This window comes from Eriocheir sinensis, chromosome 9 (assembly GCF_024679095.1).
Source record: "Eriocheir sinensis breed Jianghai 21 chromosome 9, ASM2467909v1, whole genome shotgun sequence".
In the NCBI taxonomy this organism is placed as follows: domain Eukaryota; kingdom Metazoa; phylum Arthropoda; class Malacostraca; order Decapoda; family Varunidae; genus Eriocheir; species Eriocheir sinensis.
This window is the reverse complement of record NC_066517.1, coordinates 23,640,040-23,655,039: the sequence shown is the minus strand read 5'-3', so window position 1 is coordinate 23,655,039 and position 15,000 is coordinate 23,640,040. Positions and strand designations below refer to the sequence as shown.

Here is a 15,000-nt window from a genome sequence, read left to right as displayed (position 1 = left end):
GACTGGAAGGTTGAAATTCTACGACTGACTGGATAGGTTTGGGAACTGGAAGGTTGAGATTCTACGACTGACTGCAAAAAGAAAATTGATAGAATAGGAAGAGACGTGACTGGGAGGTGGAGACTTAATGAAGATGAGGGAACCGGAAAAAGAAGACTTGAGGGGTAAGAAGGGAGAGATCGCCACAAAGAGATCGTATTAACCGTTGCCCGACTGTCTGGAAAATGGAAATGGATAGGAGATTGTAGAGACGTGACTGGGAGATGGAGACGCAATGGAGATGAGGGGAATGGAAAAAGAGCAGAAAGAAGAAGACTGGAGAGATAGGTGTATGTGTATGTATGTATGGGTGTATATGGGACTCTGCGTACAGAAGTTAATAAGTTAGTCGCGTTAACTCTTAGGCAGTGCTGGAATCAATACGTAACTTTTTCTCTCACTGCGTGGAAAAAAAATTGCGTACTATCTCGGAGAAAGTGGTCGAGTCTGTACGGGTCTCTGTGCGTCTTGGGAGATTAATGTAGAGAAGTTATTGACCTTAAAGACAATATATTATGTACTTACGAGATTCTACATAAAATAAAATTAAAAAGTTACGTATTATCATGAAAAAATGCCCGTCTATTGGGGTTCTTGTGAGTCTTGGAGAGATTAATGCAGAGAAATTGTTGATCCTGAAGAGGATTTGTTACATAATTGTAAGATTCGACATAAAAATTAAAAAAAGATACATTAATTTCAATGGATGAAGATAAATTAATTATGTTAAATAGAATATATATAAAACTTCCCAGTGATTAGCGGTCTTTTTTTATTCATCTCATTTACTTTTGCCCTTGAGCTGCTTCCTTTACTGTAAAAAAAACAATAAATAAAATAATAGTTACTTACATTAGAACCTCGATGAACGGAGGAAAACTACTTCGAGAGACGATATTTTTCAGGATCTCTGCACGAAAAAGGAAACTACAATCCTTGAAACCTCGCTCGGGGCAGTGTGTCTTGGGGGGAGGGGGGGGGGGGACTGGGGGCGCAGGATTATTGATCTCGTTGCTGCTCTGTACTCCGTGGGGGGAGGGGGGGGAAGGGGCGGGGGCGGGAATTTCGTGAGCTCGTGGCGGGGCGATGCGTCCGGCCCGCTGGCGTTGTTTTAGCGGCCAGACGGGGAGCTGAGAGTTGTTTTTCTGTTTCCTCGTTTTCTTTACCTGTTTTGCTTTTAGGGTGTGAGAGGCTGGGAGGGTGTGAGAAGGACGCTGAGATGGTGTGAGATAGGCTGGGATGGTGTGAAAGGGATGCTGGGATGAGGTGGGGAAGGGATATTGGAATGATGTGAGAGAGAGGTGATTGGTATGAGAGTGGCTGGGATGGTGTGAAAGGGATGCTGGGATGGGGTGGGGAAGGGATACTGGGATTGTCTGAGAGAGGGAGGTGAATGGTATGAGAGTGGCTGGGATGGTGTGAAAGGGATGCTGGGATGGGGTGGGGAAGGGATACTGGGATGGTGTGAGAGAGAAAGAGAGGTGAAGGTATGAGAGTGGATGGGATGCTGTGAAAGAGTTGCTGGGATGGGGTGGGAAGGGATACTGGAATGGTGTGAGAGAGAGGTGATTGGTATGAGAGTGGCTGGGATGGTGTGAAAGGGATGCTGGGATGAGGGCGGGGAAGGGATGAAAATAAAATGAATAAAACAACAAACACCTTCTCAGTATGCATATAGCTAGGGTTGTGATAAGTACGACAATCTGGTCTCGAGGTCCTGACATCATGGACCCCAACAGACGTGCGGCCCGCCAGAAAGCCTCACGACCTATTGGCTTGGCACGCCGAGTTATGGATTCTCTCAGGCCGGTGGCAGGGCCGGGGCGCGGGGATCAGACCCTTCAGGAAGCTGGTGTTCCTCGTTTACCATTGAGACGAGTGGGTTATTTTTTATTACAGTAAAGGAAGCAGCTCATGGGCAGAAAAAAATCATTGAGAGAGAAAAAAATCCCACTATTCACTGCCCCTGTAAAAAGAGAATGGATGAATGGCCTGAAGAGAGGTACAAAATGGATCGTTTCTCGGTTCGGGTTTAAGAAATTGAGGAGGTGGACTTTTGAGGTAACTGTGGCCTTCATGTTCTCTTTGAAGTAGTATATTTTGTAGTGTTTTTTGGTGATAGCGCAAGGAAAGGACCATTCATATTTTTAAGACTTCAGTATATGTTTTTTTTTTCGAGGCTTAAGAAAAGTGTTTTTGGTGAATTGAGGAGGTGGACTTTTGAGGTAATAGTGGTCATGTTCTCTTGTTTATTGCAAAGAAAGGACCATTCATAGGGCAGAAAAAATCATTGAGAGAGTTTAAAAATCGTGGCCACTATTCACTGCCCTCTGTAAAGTAGAATGGATGTTTTTATGGCCTAGTAAGGAATGGACCTATTGTATAATGAAGTCCAGTATATGATTCTTTTTTCGAGGCGGGCTTAAGAAATTGAGGAGGTGGACTTTTGAGGTAATAGTGGCCTTCATGTTCTCTTTGAAGTAGTATATTTTGTAGTGTTTTTTGGTGATAGCGCAAGGAAAGGACCATTCATATTTTTAAGACTTCAGTATATGTTTCTTTTTTCGAGGCGGGCTTAAGAAATTGAGGAGGTGGACTTTTGAGGTAATAGTGGCCTTCATGTTCTCTTTGAAGTAGTATATTTTGTAGTGTTTTTTGGTGATAGTGCAAGGAAAGGACCATTCATATTTTTAAGACTTCAGTATATGTTTCTTTTTTCGAGGCGGGCTTAAGAAATTGAGGAGGTGGACTTTTGAGGTAATAGTGGCTTTCATGTTCTCTTGGAAGTAGTATATTTTATTGTGCAAAGAAAGGACCATTCATATTTTTAAGACCAGTATATGATTCTTTTTTCGAGGCGGGCTTAAGAAATTGAGGAGTTTTAAAGTAATCGTGGCCTTCATACCCTCTCTGAAGTAGTATATCTGTAGTGTTTTTTTTATGCTAGTACAAGGAAAGGACCTCTTGTATAATTAAGTCTTCAGTATACGATTAGTTTTTCGAGGCTGTTTTAAGAAATTGACGAGTTTTAAGGTAATGGTGGCCTTCATACTCTCTCTGAAGTCGTATATATGTAGTGTTTTTTTTATGCTAGTACAAGGAAAGGACCTCTTGTATAATTAAGTCTTCAGTATATGTTTCGTTTTTCGAGGCTGTTTTAAGAAATTGACGAGTTTTAAGGTAATCGTGGCCTTCATATTCTCTCTGAAGTCGTATATCTGTAGTGTTTTTGGTGAGTTTCGTGTGAGTAAAAAAAAAAAAAGAGTTACCCCGCACTCTATAGGAATTACGTGACTCTTTAGTGGTGCGGCGCGTCCTCAACGATACTCCGACAACACAACGTAATCCCGTGTCCTCCAGGGTCTGTAAACAGCATCTTGTGTCTCGTGGTTCGCGGCACGTTCCCCGGAAGTTGTCGCAGTTAATCAGGAGGCTGCTGGAGGGGACAAACAGGACCGGAGGACAGTATTAGGTTAGGAAAGTTTGTAACAGCAGCAAACTAATGAACTTCACTAAAGAAGATAGATTTTGGTGACTTCTTCCTCGTGTTTTTCTTCCTCTCCGTCCAACACAGTGATCTCGTAGGCGCCTCAACCAAACTCTGCTCTCCATTATATATATTTTTTTTATACTCAGCACCCGAGACTTAAGAGATTTCCTGTAGCTTCCTCAATCTTCTTTCCTTCTCTATAAACGCCAAACGCTATATTTTTTTTTATTACAGCAAAGGAGACGGCTCAAGGGCAACAAAAAGAGTGCAGAGAGAAAAAAAAAAAAGCCCGCTACTCACCTCTCCCAGATATACAAGGAATTCTCTTAGTAGATGTGTTTGTTGCTTTTGGAATCTTATAAATATGTCGAGTCAAACTGTGGACCTGTGAAATGTTGAAGGCTTGATGTCTGCAAAATAAGAAACCTTTTTAAGATTACCCAAATAGACTTTTTTCATGTGTTTCCTATAGCGCCGGTAGTCTGTCTTGAGGGGTCTCTTGAACGACCCCAGCGCGTTAGTGGCGCAGGCGAATTTTATTTATAGTGTCTGCCGTGATGTATGACTCTTTCTTTGCCCGTGCTGCCCCCCGATTGCTCCACTTGACCGAAGTCGCTGAGATTAGGGTTGACTGAAGATCTGGGCAGCATGTGGGTAATCTTCCTCCACTGGGCGATGCTTGAAAATTGTCATTCTGTATCGGTGGGACTCCAACTTCGGACATTGGGCTCTCCACGCTGATCACTCGCCCACCGCCTCCTCCAAGATAAGACAGCATGGTTGTTTTGTGCCTTCCTCTCCCTCACTCCCTTCCCCTCTCCGCCCTCTCCCTCCATCCCTCCTCCCTTCCCTCCGTGTTCCAAGTGCCTCGTCATACCCAGCGAGGCATATCCTTCCTCCCTCCTTATCTACCAGGGATGAGGTATTCGTATTCGGTATTAGTATTCGAATTATCAGTATTTCAGAGTATTCGAATTCGTATTTGTATTCGTATAAATATGAAGTATTCGTATTCGTATTGGAATACACCGTTCTTGTATCCGCCCCATCCCTGCTATCTACCTACCTCCCTCTCTTCTCCTTTTCTCCCCTCCTTTCCCCTTCTCCATCTTCCCTCCGTGTTCCAAGTGCCTCGTCATACCCAGCGAGGCATACCCTTCCTCCCTCCCTGCCCTCCCTCCTTCCCTCCATCCCTCCCCCTTTTCTCCTTTCCTCCCCCCTTCTCCATCCTCCCTCTGTGTTCCAAGTGCCTCATCCTACCCAGCGCGGCAGCCTCTGAAGAGCTCGTCACGGAGGGCTCGTGATTAACAGCCCGCAGAGGATTAATGACGCGGCCGAGGCAGCGTGTACAAGTTCGCCGCGCTAATCTCGGCTAATTAATTAACGTCGCCGAATCAAAAGTGAAGGGAATTTTACCACCAGACCCCCAACAGCACCTGCACGTTACCGCCTCTTTATCTATCTGTCCGTATGTATCTATTTGTCTCTTCTGCTTGGCTTCCTTCTCTCTCCTCTTTATCTATCTCTCAGTCTGTATCTATCTGTCTCTTCTGCTTGGCTAACTTCTCTCTCCTTCTCTGTATCTATCTCTTCTGCTTCGCTTCTTTCTCTCTCCTTCTCTGTATCTATCTCTTCTGCTTCGCTTCTTTCTCTCTTCTTCTCTTTATTTATCTCTTCTGCTTCGCTTCCTTCTCTTTCCTTCGCTGCTCCCTCTTCTCTTCTCATCTTCCCACTTCTCCTCTTTCCCTCCCACCCTCCCTCCTTTCCTCTCTCCCTCCCATCTCCTTATCATCCCTCCTTACAACCCTTCTCTCTCCCTCCCTCCTTCCTCCATCCACCTCTCCTTCCCTTTCCTCATTGCTCCTCCCTCCCTTCTCCTTTCATCTTCCCTTCATCATATCCACTTCTCCAGCATCCATTTTTTCCACCCTTCTTCCTTCCTCCTTCCTTTCCTACTCTCTCCTCCTACTTTCCCTCCTCCCCTTCCACTTCACCATCCCATCTCTCTTTCCCTCCTTCCTTCCCTTCCCTTTTCAAACCAGCCCTTCTCTCTCCCTTTCCTCCCTCCCTCCCTCCCAGCCTCCACTCGTCAATAGGTTATCATCTTCGCATCCCTTGAAGGAAAATTTGGACCGCATCCGTATACCGCATTCGGCGCCGCCCCCGGACTCGGCTCGTCGCGCCACTGCCTCGTAATTACAGCCGAATCCGAACTCTCCAGCAGAGACGAAATTGGACCTGCCAGCGAATTCGCCTCCCCCTTCCCCCCCCTCCCTTCCCCTCCCCTCTATCTCTCTCCCACCAACTCTTCCCTCCCCTTCCTTCTCTTCTCTTCCCCTTCCTCCTTCTCTCTCTCCTCCTCCTCCTCCTCCCCCTCCAGGAAAGCCGCTAGTAATATTGAGGGTTATGTATTTATGTGTGTGTCTGTGTGTTTGTGTGTGTGTGTGTGTGTGTGTGTGTGTGTGTGTGTGTGTGTGTGTGTGTGTGTGTGTGTGTGTGTGTGTGTTTCGGGATTGTGTCTTTGTATCTCTCTCTCTCTCTCTCTCTCTCTCTCTCTCTCTCTCTCTCTCTCTCTCTCTCTCTCTCTCTCTCTCTCTCTCTCTCCTGCATTGTTGATTTAGTTTGCCTCTCCAACTTTTCCGCTTTCTAATTGGTTCAAAGTTAGGTAGGGTTGAAACAGAGAGAGAGAGAGAGAGAGAGAGAGAGAGAGAGAGAGAGAGAGAGAGAGAGAGAGAGAGAGAGAGAGAGAGAGAGAGAGAGCCGGGGAAGAAAAGTCCATTTACTCAAGAATGTTTTCACGTCTCGACCTGTCTCCTATATCTCTCTCTCTCTCTCTCTCTCTCTCTCTCTCTCTCTCTCTCTCTCTCTCTCTCTCTCTCTCACACACACACACACACACACACACACACACACACACACACACACACATTTAATTTAATTTCCACTTGAATGAAAAATTGTTCGTTCTTTTAATTCTTCTTCTTTTTCTTCGTATGGCTTTAGAGAACATCGTCTTTGCTCTATTGAATTCTCTCTCTCTCTCTCTCTCTCTCTCTCTCTCTCTCTCTCTCTCTCTCTCTCTCTCTCTCTCTCTCTCTCTCTCTCTCTCTCTCTCTCTCTCTCTCTCTCTCTCTCTCTCTCTCTCTCTCTCTCTCTCTCTCTCTCTCGTTCTCACTTATTCGTTTGTTTCTCCCTTCCTTCTTTCTTTCATTTATTTTTATTTTTGTTTTTCTTCTCTTTCTATCTATCATTTTCTGTCTTTATCTGAGAGGAGGAAATGCATTGATATTGTTAATTGCGTTTAGTCACCCGATTCAGCTATTAATGAAGCTCTTATTTCGTTTGATGGCCAATTGGATATTATTTCTTTGTAGTTAATCACACTGGAGACATTGCATTATTATTTTTTTTTCTACAGCAAAGGAAACAGTTCTAGGTGGATTGTGTTTTAGTCTTGTATCGGGAAAGTCTTGGGAGTCGCGTCATACAATTTCATTTACTCTGCTGATTCGTTGCCTAGAAACTCCAAATTGTATTGTTGATGGTTTTAGACTTTTTGTATCGGGAAAGTCTTGGGAGTCGCGTCATGTTAGCCTTTTTATTAGCTGTTTTTAAGTGTTTATGTTTAAGGCGCGAACTGTTATCTCACGTCAGGTCCGGTGTTCCGTTGCCTGCGTTCTCCAGTTGATTGAAGTGGTTGAGACAACACAATATCCTTTACTTAAGTGAGGTGTATTATGTGTTGGCCGAGCGGAGCTTTGAGTTCACTTAATTTACTCTCTCTCTCTCTCTCTCTCTCTCTCTCTCTCTCTCTCTGGTTGATTAAACAGTTATATTGGCTTTTTAACTATATTAACAGTCTTACAGAATAGTTACAGGATTTTGTGGACGAGTCGTACGTACACCCCGAGAAGTCCTCTGCTCTCGCCCGCCGCCCGCTAATATCTGTCGGCTTCTCGCCGGTGCAGGAGCGGGCCGGGGCATCAGGCTTGCTGAATCAACACCGTTCCCACGGCAAGGAGCACCTCCTAAGCATAACGTAGCGTCTACGTGTTATTAAACATCCTGGCGCGGCTGTGCCATGGCGTTACGACATATATATTATAATATACACATTACATCCATACAATTTCATTTACTCCTCAGATTCGTTGGTTAGAGACTCTAGGTTGTATTGTTGATTGTATTTTAGTTTTTTTTTTTTATCCTGAAAGTCTTGGGAATCTGGTCTTTCAGTTTCATTCACTGGTCAGATTTATTGATTAGAGACTCCCAAATTGTATTGTTGGTTGTGTTTTCGATTTTTTTTTATCGTGAAAGTCTTAGGAATTTAGTCTCAGTTTCGTTTACTCATTAGACTCATTGGTTAGACTCGTTAGATACTCCAAGTTGTATCGTTGATTATGTTTTGGAATTTCTTTGGATAGGGAAACTCTTAGGAATCTAGTCTTACAGTTTCATTGACTGATCATATTTATTGGTAAGATATTTCAAGTTGTATTGTTGATTTTGTTTTTGATATCTTGATCGGTTATTGAGTTATTGTTTCTTATCTTTTATATATAATACGTCTTCTGGTGATGCACTTTCCTGTACTCTGAGTCTGTCTCGTTCAATGTTTCGGTTTATTAGGAGTTATAACTTTCTCTCATAAAAGTTTGTAAAGTGTTTTTGTACCATACTTCTTCGTCCTATTTTCTTTAAGAACATGTTTTTCATATACTTTCTGTAGGCCTATATGAAGTTTTGTTCATTAGTGGACTATTCCTAACTTCCGTTGTTGTGATTTACTATGCTATTTTTTTTATTCCATCAGGCGTCGTACTAATGATCACTTTGCTATTTGATGTACTCCTCCCCCTTACTACAGGCCTATCAGGTAGTCATTAGTACTGCTTAGGCTTTGCTACCTGGCGACTTTCTTCCTTTGTTCTAGGCCTGTCAGGTATTTGGGTTATTATCTCACCTCTACTTTGCTCCTTAATGATATCCTTTTTTATTTAATTTTCCACTCTCTTGTCATTCTCCGTTCAGGTAACTTAAGCATTATCACACCTGTGGCTCTGTTCTTTTAATGTGATTTCTGTGTTTTTGTATTTGTATCGTTATCAGACCTACTACTTTGTTTCTTAAGTTCGTATATATTTTAGAATTGGTCTGGCAGGGATTTTAAGAACTATTGCATTAATTAATATTCCTAATTTCTTTTTCTTGCTTAATAGTAGTTTTTGTGTGTGTTATAAAGCTATCACGCATTTTAATAAGTCTCACACCTGTTGTTCTGTTTTTAAGTCATTATGTATTTTAGAATTGGTCTAGCAGGGATTTTAAGAACTATTGCATTAATTAATATTCCTAATCTCTTTTTCTTGCTTAATAGTAGTTCTTGTGTGTGTTATAAATCTATCACGTATTTCTATCAGTGTCACAGCTGTCGATTTTTTTTTAAGTCAATATGTATTTTAAAATTGATCTGGCAGGGATTTTAAGAACTATTGCATTTATTACTATTCCTAATCTCTTTTTCTTCCTCAGTAGCAATTCCTGTGTTTCTGTTATAAAGCTATCACGCATTTTAATAAGTCTCACACCTGTTGTTCTGTTTTTAAGTCATTATGTATTTTAGAATTGGTCTGGCAAGGATTTTATCAGGTACTCTTTGGATTCTTTTTGTGAGCAGCGAGTAGCGGGCTTTTTTTATTATTGTTTACTTTTTTGTGCCCTTGAGCTGTCTCCTTTGTTGTAAAAAAAAAAACTACATCTATAACTTTATTCCTTCTCTTTTTTTCCTCTTTACGATAGCCCACGTATGCAATATCTTTACTTATATTGTGTGTACCTGTTTACATGTAGCTTATCACGGGAAAGTCTTAGGAATCTAGTCCCCCAGTTTCATTTACCGAGCAGATTTACTTGTACTTTCAATTTTAGGGTATTTTAAATCACTATCACACCTTTGCCATTCTGTCTTGTCCCCAGATACCACGATGAGTCTCCAGCAGCCGGGCGCCTTCTCCTCCTTCACCGCCTCCTCCTCTTCATCCGCGTCCTCCTTCCTCTTCGCCTCCGTCGCTTCGTGGCTGATTCTCGTCTCCTGTCGTATCGAATTTTGCCTCAGCCACCCACCGCCCGCAGCAGCCGTCCCCAGCACACGCCCACAAGCCCTGCCGTGGTCTGCCCTACACGCTGATGTACCTCCAGCCGCGCCCCCGTCAGTCAGTCCAGAGGTTCATGTGTCCCAGCTGCGCCTCCCGGTTGCTAAGCCATCCACTTCAAACTCCTTGGTCTCTCAGGCATATGTCTCTGTAGGTCAGGCATCCAGTTCATCCTTATCGGTTTCCCAGTCTCCCAGTCCACATGTCTTAGCCTCCCAGTCACATTCTACAGCTCCTCAGTCACCCACTCCACCTCTCCCAGTTTCCCAGTCCCCCAGTCCACAGTTTTTGGTTTCCCAGTCACATGTCTTCCAGTCAAAGTCGTCCAGTCCACAGTCTCCAGTGTCCCAGTCCGTCAGTCCACAGTTCCTTGTTTCTCACCCCCCAAGCCCCTCGCCCGGCCCTTCCCCCCTCCCCCCCGCCAGTCACCCCCCGGCATCGCCACGTCCCCAACAGGCGCCACAGCAGCTTTACGTTCGTCCCCCAACAAGTCTGTTTTTCCCGCCTCCGCGGCAGAGTGGCCTCGTTAGCGGCGAGGCGCGCGGGGAGAGTGAACACGAGGAGGGAAATGCACTGACAGATCACGAAGGAATGGAAGAAAGGAGTGGCGGGAAAGAAAGCGGCGGAGGCGCCACAGCAAGGCAGGACACTGCAGGCCGGGGCGTGAGTCCCCGCGGCACCGAGGCGAGGCACCTGAGCCTGCGATTGTCTCCCGACGCAGAGCTGCGGGCGAGGGCCGTCCTGCTCCACACGGCGGGGCGACTCACGTCCGAGGAGGAGGAGGAGTCTGGACGCAGCGTTTCATGGACTAAAAAATCAAGTCACGAACTTGACTCCGGGTCACGTGTAGGAGACAAGTTAGGTACAGGCGGTGTCGCAGCGCCGAGGCGTCACCTGAGCCCTTCCACCGCCCCCACGGGACGCGGACACACGGCGGCCGTCAGCAGCAGCAGCAGCAGGAACAGCAGCAGGCCGAAGGTCGCCAGTGGTGGGCGGTCCTCTGTGCCCCTTCTAGCGAGGGGCGCCCTGGACCTCACGTCGGGGGAGCAAGACCAACCCGAGGGACTGCCTGCCGCCGCCGAGGCCCCAGCAGCAGGGTCCGCCCTGCACGGGGGGGCGTGGCGGGCCGCAGGCCTTTTGAATGTAAATGAAATGATGGTGAACTCTCTCAAGAGTCTGGAACAGGAATACACGAGCGAGGAAGTGCGTCCGTTCGGGAAAAAGTCTGTGTCTAGGGAAGCTGAGGGAGGAGAGGAGGAAGAAAGGGAAGAGGAGGGAGGAGTGGAGGAAGACGGAGAGGAGGAGAAGGAATGGCAGGGGGGCCGTGGCGGCCAGGCTGGGCAGGTGTCGGCCCCCCGCGCGCCGCCCCAACTCCCACCCCGCCCACACCTGTACGAGGCGGAGAAGGAGCGTCGGGTGATGCTGGAAGCCCTGGCGCGGCGCCCCCCCCAGGCAGGGCCCCCACACAGCCCCACTGCAGCCCCGCCGCCCGGTCCCCAGCATCCCTCAGCCCGCCCCGCCCCGCCGCCCCCGCCCCGCCCTGCCCTTGCAACCAAAGAGACTCGTAACGTAGAAGCTCCTCTTGCTGAGACGGCCGTTCAGGATCCCCACGCCCACCCCGCCCCGCCGCCTCCTTCCCACCACGCCCCGCCGCCCTCGCCGCCCCAAGACAGTCAAGGCGGCACAATAGGTTTGTCGGGCCGGAGAGGAAACTCGCTGGATCAGAAAAGCCGTAAAGAAAACTTGCCCGGCCCGTCATTAGCTCTCAGCCCAGCACGCCTTCATAAGGGAGTCGCGTCGCACTCCGCGGGGGTCGGCCGCCCCACAGAGGGTGTGTCCGTGCCTGGCAGAGGGTCGCCGGGGTCAGGCCATTCTGCCGCAACTAAGTCAGCGGGATCAGGTGGCCGGGGCGGCGCAGGGCCGGCCGGGGGTGGGGGGCCGCGTGGCCCCGCACAGCTGGGATCACGGGATCTGCATGGGATTAGAGGCGCTGAGCCGGGCCAGCGGGACGCACTGAGCCCCGCTGAGGCCCGGCGCGTGCCGCCCACTTCATCTCACAAATGGTCGCCGCGAAGAGCAAACCAGAGTGTGTCCGCAACTCGCCTCCTGCCGCTGCTGCCGCCCGCCGGCGGGAGGACTCACCCTGCTCAGGGAAGAGTGACACACGCCCCCCCGGGACTCCCGGCAGCCGCTGCACCCGGGAACGCCGCCCCCCCGCCAGGACCGGCGGGCGGGGGGGCGTCAGGTGGCCTTGGCCTTGACGTGTGGGACGCGACGCGCGGCGGCAAGAAGAAAGAGAAAAATATTACCCCCGGAGAGAGACGCGAGAAAAATATGGTGGAAGCGACGCTGCCGAGGGAAAATGGAGTAGGAAATTTGAGGCCCATCATGCCGGGAGGGGGAGGAGGAGGAGGAGAAGGAGAAGGAGAAGGAGGAGGAGGAGGAGGAGGAGGAGGCGGAGAAGACAAAAGAGGAAGAGGAGACATGGAAAAACGAAGAGAGCTGCCACACGCCGACGAGTCGCTGCCTGGCGCGGGGAGTAACGAGGCGCGGGTGTCACGCGGCGGCCACTTCGCCGCGTCCTGGAGCGGGCCGCGGCGACCACAGGCGGGGGAGAGAAAGAGGCTCCTGAAACGAGACTCCGAGACAACAGGTCAGAGTGGAGCGGCGGGGCGCGGCGCCGGGCAACAGGAGTCCCGGGGGCAGCACCCCCCCATGGCGCCGCGAGGCACCCTCCAGGAAGGGCCGCCCGCTGCAGGGGTCCCTCTGACCCCCGCCGCAGCCGCGCCCCACCACGCCAGGCCCGGCATCGCTGATGAGGCACACGGCGGCGCCCACACGACCGACGGCTTCGAGGCCCCGCCCAAGGTGGCCCCGCTACCCGGTGCCGGCGATCCCCCCCCGAGGCACCACGTGGCCCCCGGCCCCGTGGGTGGCGGCGGAGCGGACTACAGCTACCTGCCGCCGGGCTTCGTCACGGTTGACACCTCCGAGGGGTGCCAGTGCTGGCAGACCCACGACGACAGCCTCACGCCCGAGGAGGAGTGCCGCTGCCGGGGAAGACACATCACGCAGCTGCCCGCCAACCTCTCCGCCTCCATGGACAGACTGTGAGTGTGCACGCCCCGCTCTCTGTATCTCTCTCTCTGTGTCTCTCTGTCTCTCTCTGTATATTTCTCTCATTCTATCCATCTATCAATCTGTATCTCTCTATCTCTCTCTCTCCCTCTTTCCTCCATATACAAAGAGTGGCGGCGGCTCGGGGTGGTGGTGTTGGTGGTGGTGGTCCTCGCCTTTAAGAGGGTGGGCGGGGTGGGCGCTGCTCCTCGCCGCCCGGCCAAGCAGTACTTCCCAGCCAGTCCTCCCCCCACCCTTCCCGCAGCCTTCACGCGCTATTTCCCGCCGCCGTTAGTCTCCCTCCCGCCGCCCTTCCCTTCCCTTCCTCGCTGAAACTGGGCCGGTCACTTGGAGGAAACTGGATCTCTCTCTCTCTCTCTCTCTCTCTCTCTCTCTCTCTCTCTCTCTCTCTCTCTCTCTCTCTCTCTCTCTCTCTCTCTCTCTCTCTCTCTCTCTCTCTCTCTCGGCTTTCTGTAATATAACGTAACCTAGATTTATGTATATTCATGTATTGTTATTCAAAGTATGTAGACACCAGAGTTATGTTTATGTAGTTTGTCTTTCATGTACGTGTGTGTGTATGTGTGTGTGTGTGTGTGTGTGTGTGTGTGTGTGTGTGTGTGTGTGTGTGTGTGTGTGTGTGTGTAATTGGATATCAACGTAAAAACAAACAATACACAGTTCATGACCGTAATTACTCTGTGTGTGTGTATATGTGTGTGCGTCCATGTACGTGTGTTCGTGTACGTGTAGTTCCCGTGTCTGTGTGTACGTATCTACATGTGTACGGTAATAGGAGAAAGGTAATGTACATAGTCTGGAACCAGATATACATACATTAATTAAAACACACACACACACACAAACACAAACACACCCAAAAACGCACGCACAAATTCCCTCTCTTTCCTATGTATGTTTTTATTGTTATGTATACGACTATAAATCATGTATGTATGTAGACACCAGAATACCTACACCCAGTACACACACACACACACACACACACACACACACACACACACACACACACACACACACACACACACCTCAGCTCCACTTTCCTCTCACTCTCATCTATGTAACTCCACCATAGATATGTGTATAGAAAATTTAGTTTGTCTATGTAGGCCTACGAGATACCAGAAAAGTCTTACCCCTGTCCCGCACACACACACTTTATAACAACATACACCTCACACCCCAGCTCTACTCTTCTCTCACTCTATTCTATGTAACTCCACCATAGATATGTGTATAGAAGTGTAGTTTGTCTATGTACGAGGGAACGGAAAAGTCTTACCTCTGACCCGCACACATACACAACATACACCCCAGCTCTACTCTTCTCTCACTCTATTCTATGTAACTCCACCATAGATATGTGTATAGAAGTGTAGTTTGTCTATGTACGAGGGAACGGAAAAGTCTTACCTCTGACCCACTAGAGAGTACAGGAACACGAACACAAGGGAAACAAAAGTCACACAAACAGACACGTACCCAAATAGTCACTGGTTCTGAGCGGCGGTTTCTCGAGGCAATAAACTATTCTTCTTCTGTTCCTCATCTTTTCAATCGCCTGCGGGAAGGAAAGGGGAGAGATGGGGAAGGGAAGGAAGGGGAGAGAGGGAAAGGAAAGGGGAAGGAGGGAGAGGGAAAGAGAGAGGAAGGAAGGGGAGAGATGGGGAAGGGAAGGAAGGGGAGAGAGGGAAAGGAAAGGGGAAGGAGGGAGAGGGAAAGAGAGAGGAAAGAAGGAGAGAGATGGGGAAGGGAAGGAAGGGGAGAGAGGGGGAAGGAAAGGGCAAGGAGGGAGAGGAAGAGGAAGGAAGGAGATATGGGGAAGGGAAGGAAGGGGAGAGAAGGGGAAGGAAAGGGGAAGGAGGGAGAGGGAAAGAGAGAGGAAGGAAGGGGAGAGATGGGGAAGGGAAGGAAGGGGAGAGAAGGGGAAGGAGGGAGAGGGAATGAGAGGAAGGAAGGAGAGAGATGGGGAAGGGCAGGAAGGGGAGGGAAAGGAAGGGAAGGAGGGAGAGGAAAGAGAGAAGAAGGAGAGAGATGGGAAGGGAAGGAAGGGAAGGAGGGAGAGGGAAAGAGAGAGGAAAGAAGGAGAGAGATGGGGAAGGGAAGGAAGGGGAGAGAGGGGGAAGGAAAGGGAAAGGAGGGAGAGGGAAAGAGAGAGGAAAGAAGGAGAGAGATGGG

The 15,000-nt window shown here is 48.8% G+C and overlaps 1 protein-coding gene across 2 annotated transcripts in view; it reads left to right on the top strand.

Moving 5' to 3' along the window:
- LOC126996211 (uncharacterized) overlaps positions 1-15,000 on the top strand; it is a 97,491-nt gene that overhangs the window by 19,501 nt on the left and 62,990 nt on the right. For both annotated transcript variants that reach the window (XM_050856538.1, XM_050856537.1), the window contains one exon: positions 9,509-12,794. In XM_050856538.1, coding sequence (XP_050712495.1) covers positions 9,517-12,794 — 3,278 coding nt within the window. In that variant the 5' untranslated portion in view covers positions 9,509-9,516. The remainder of the gene's footprint in view (positions 1-9,508; positions 12,795-15,000) is intronic.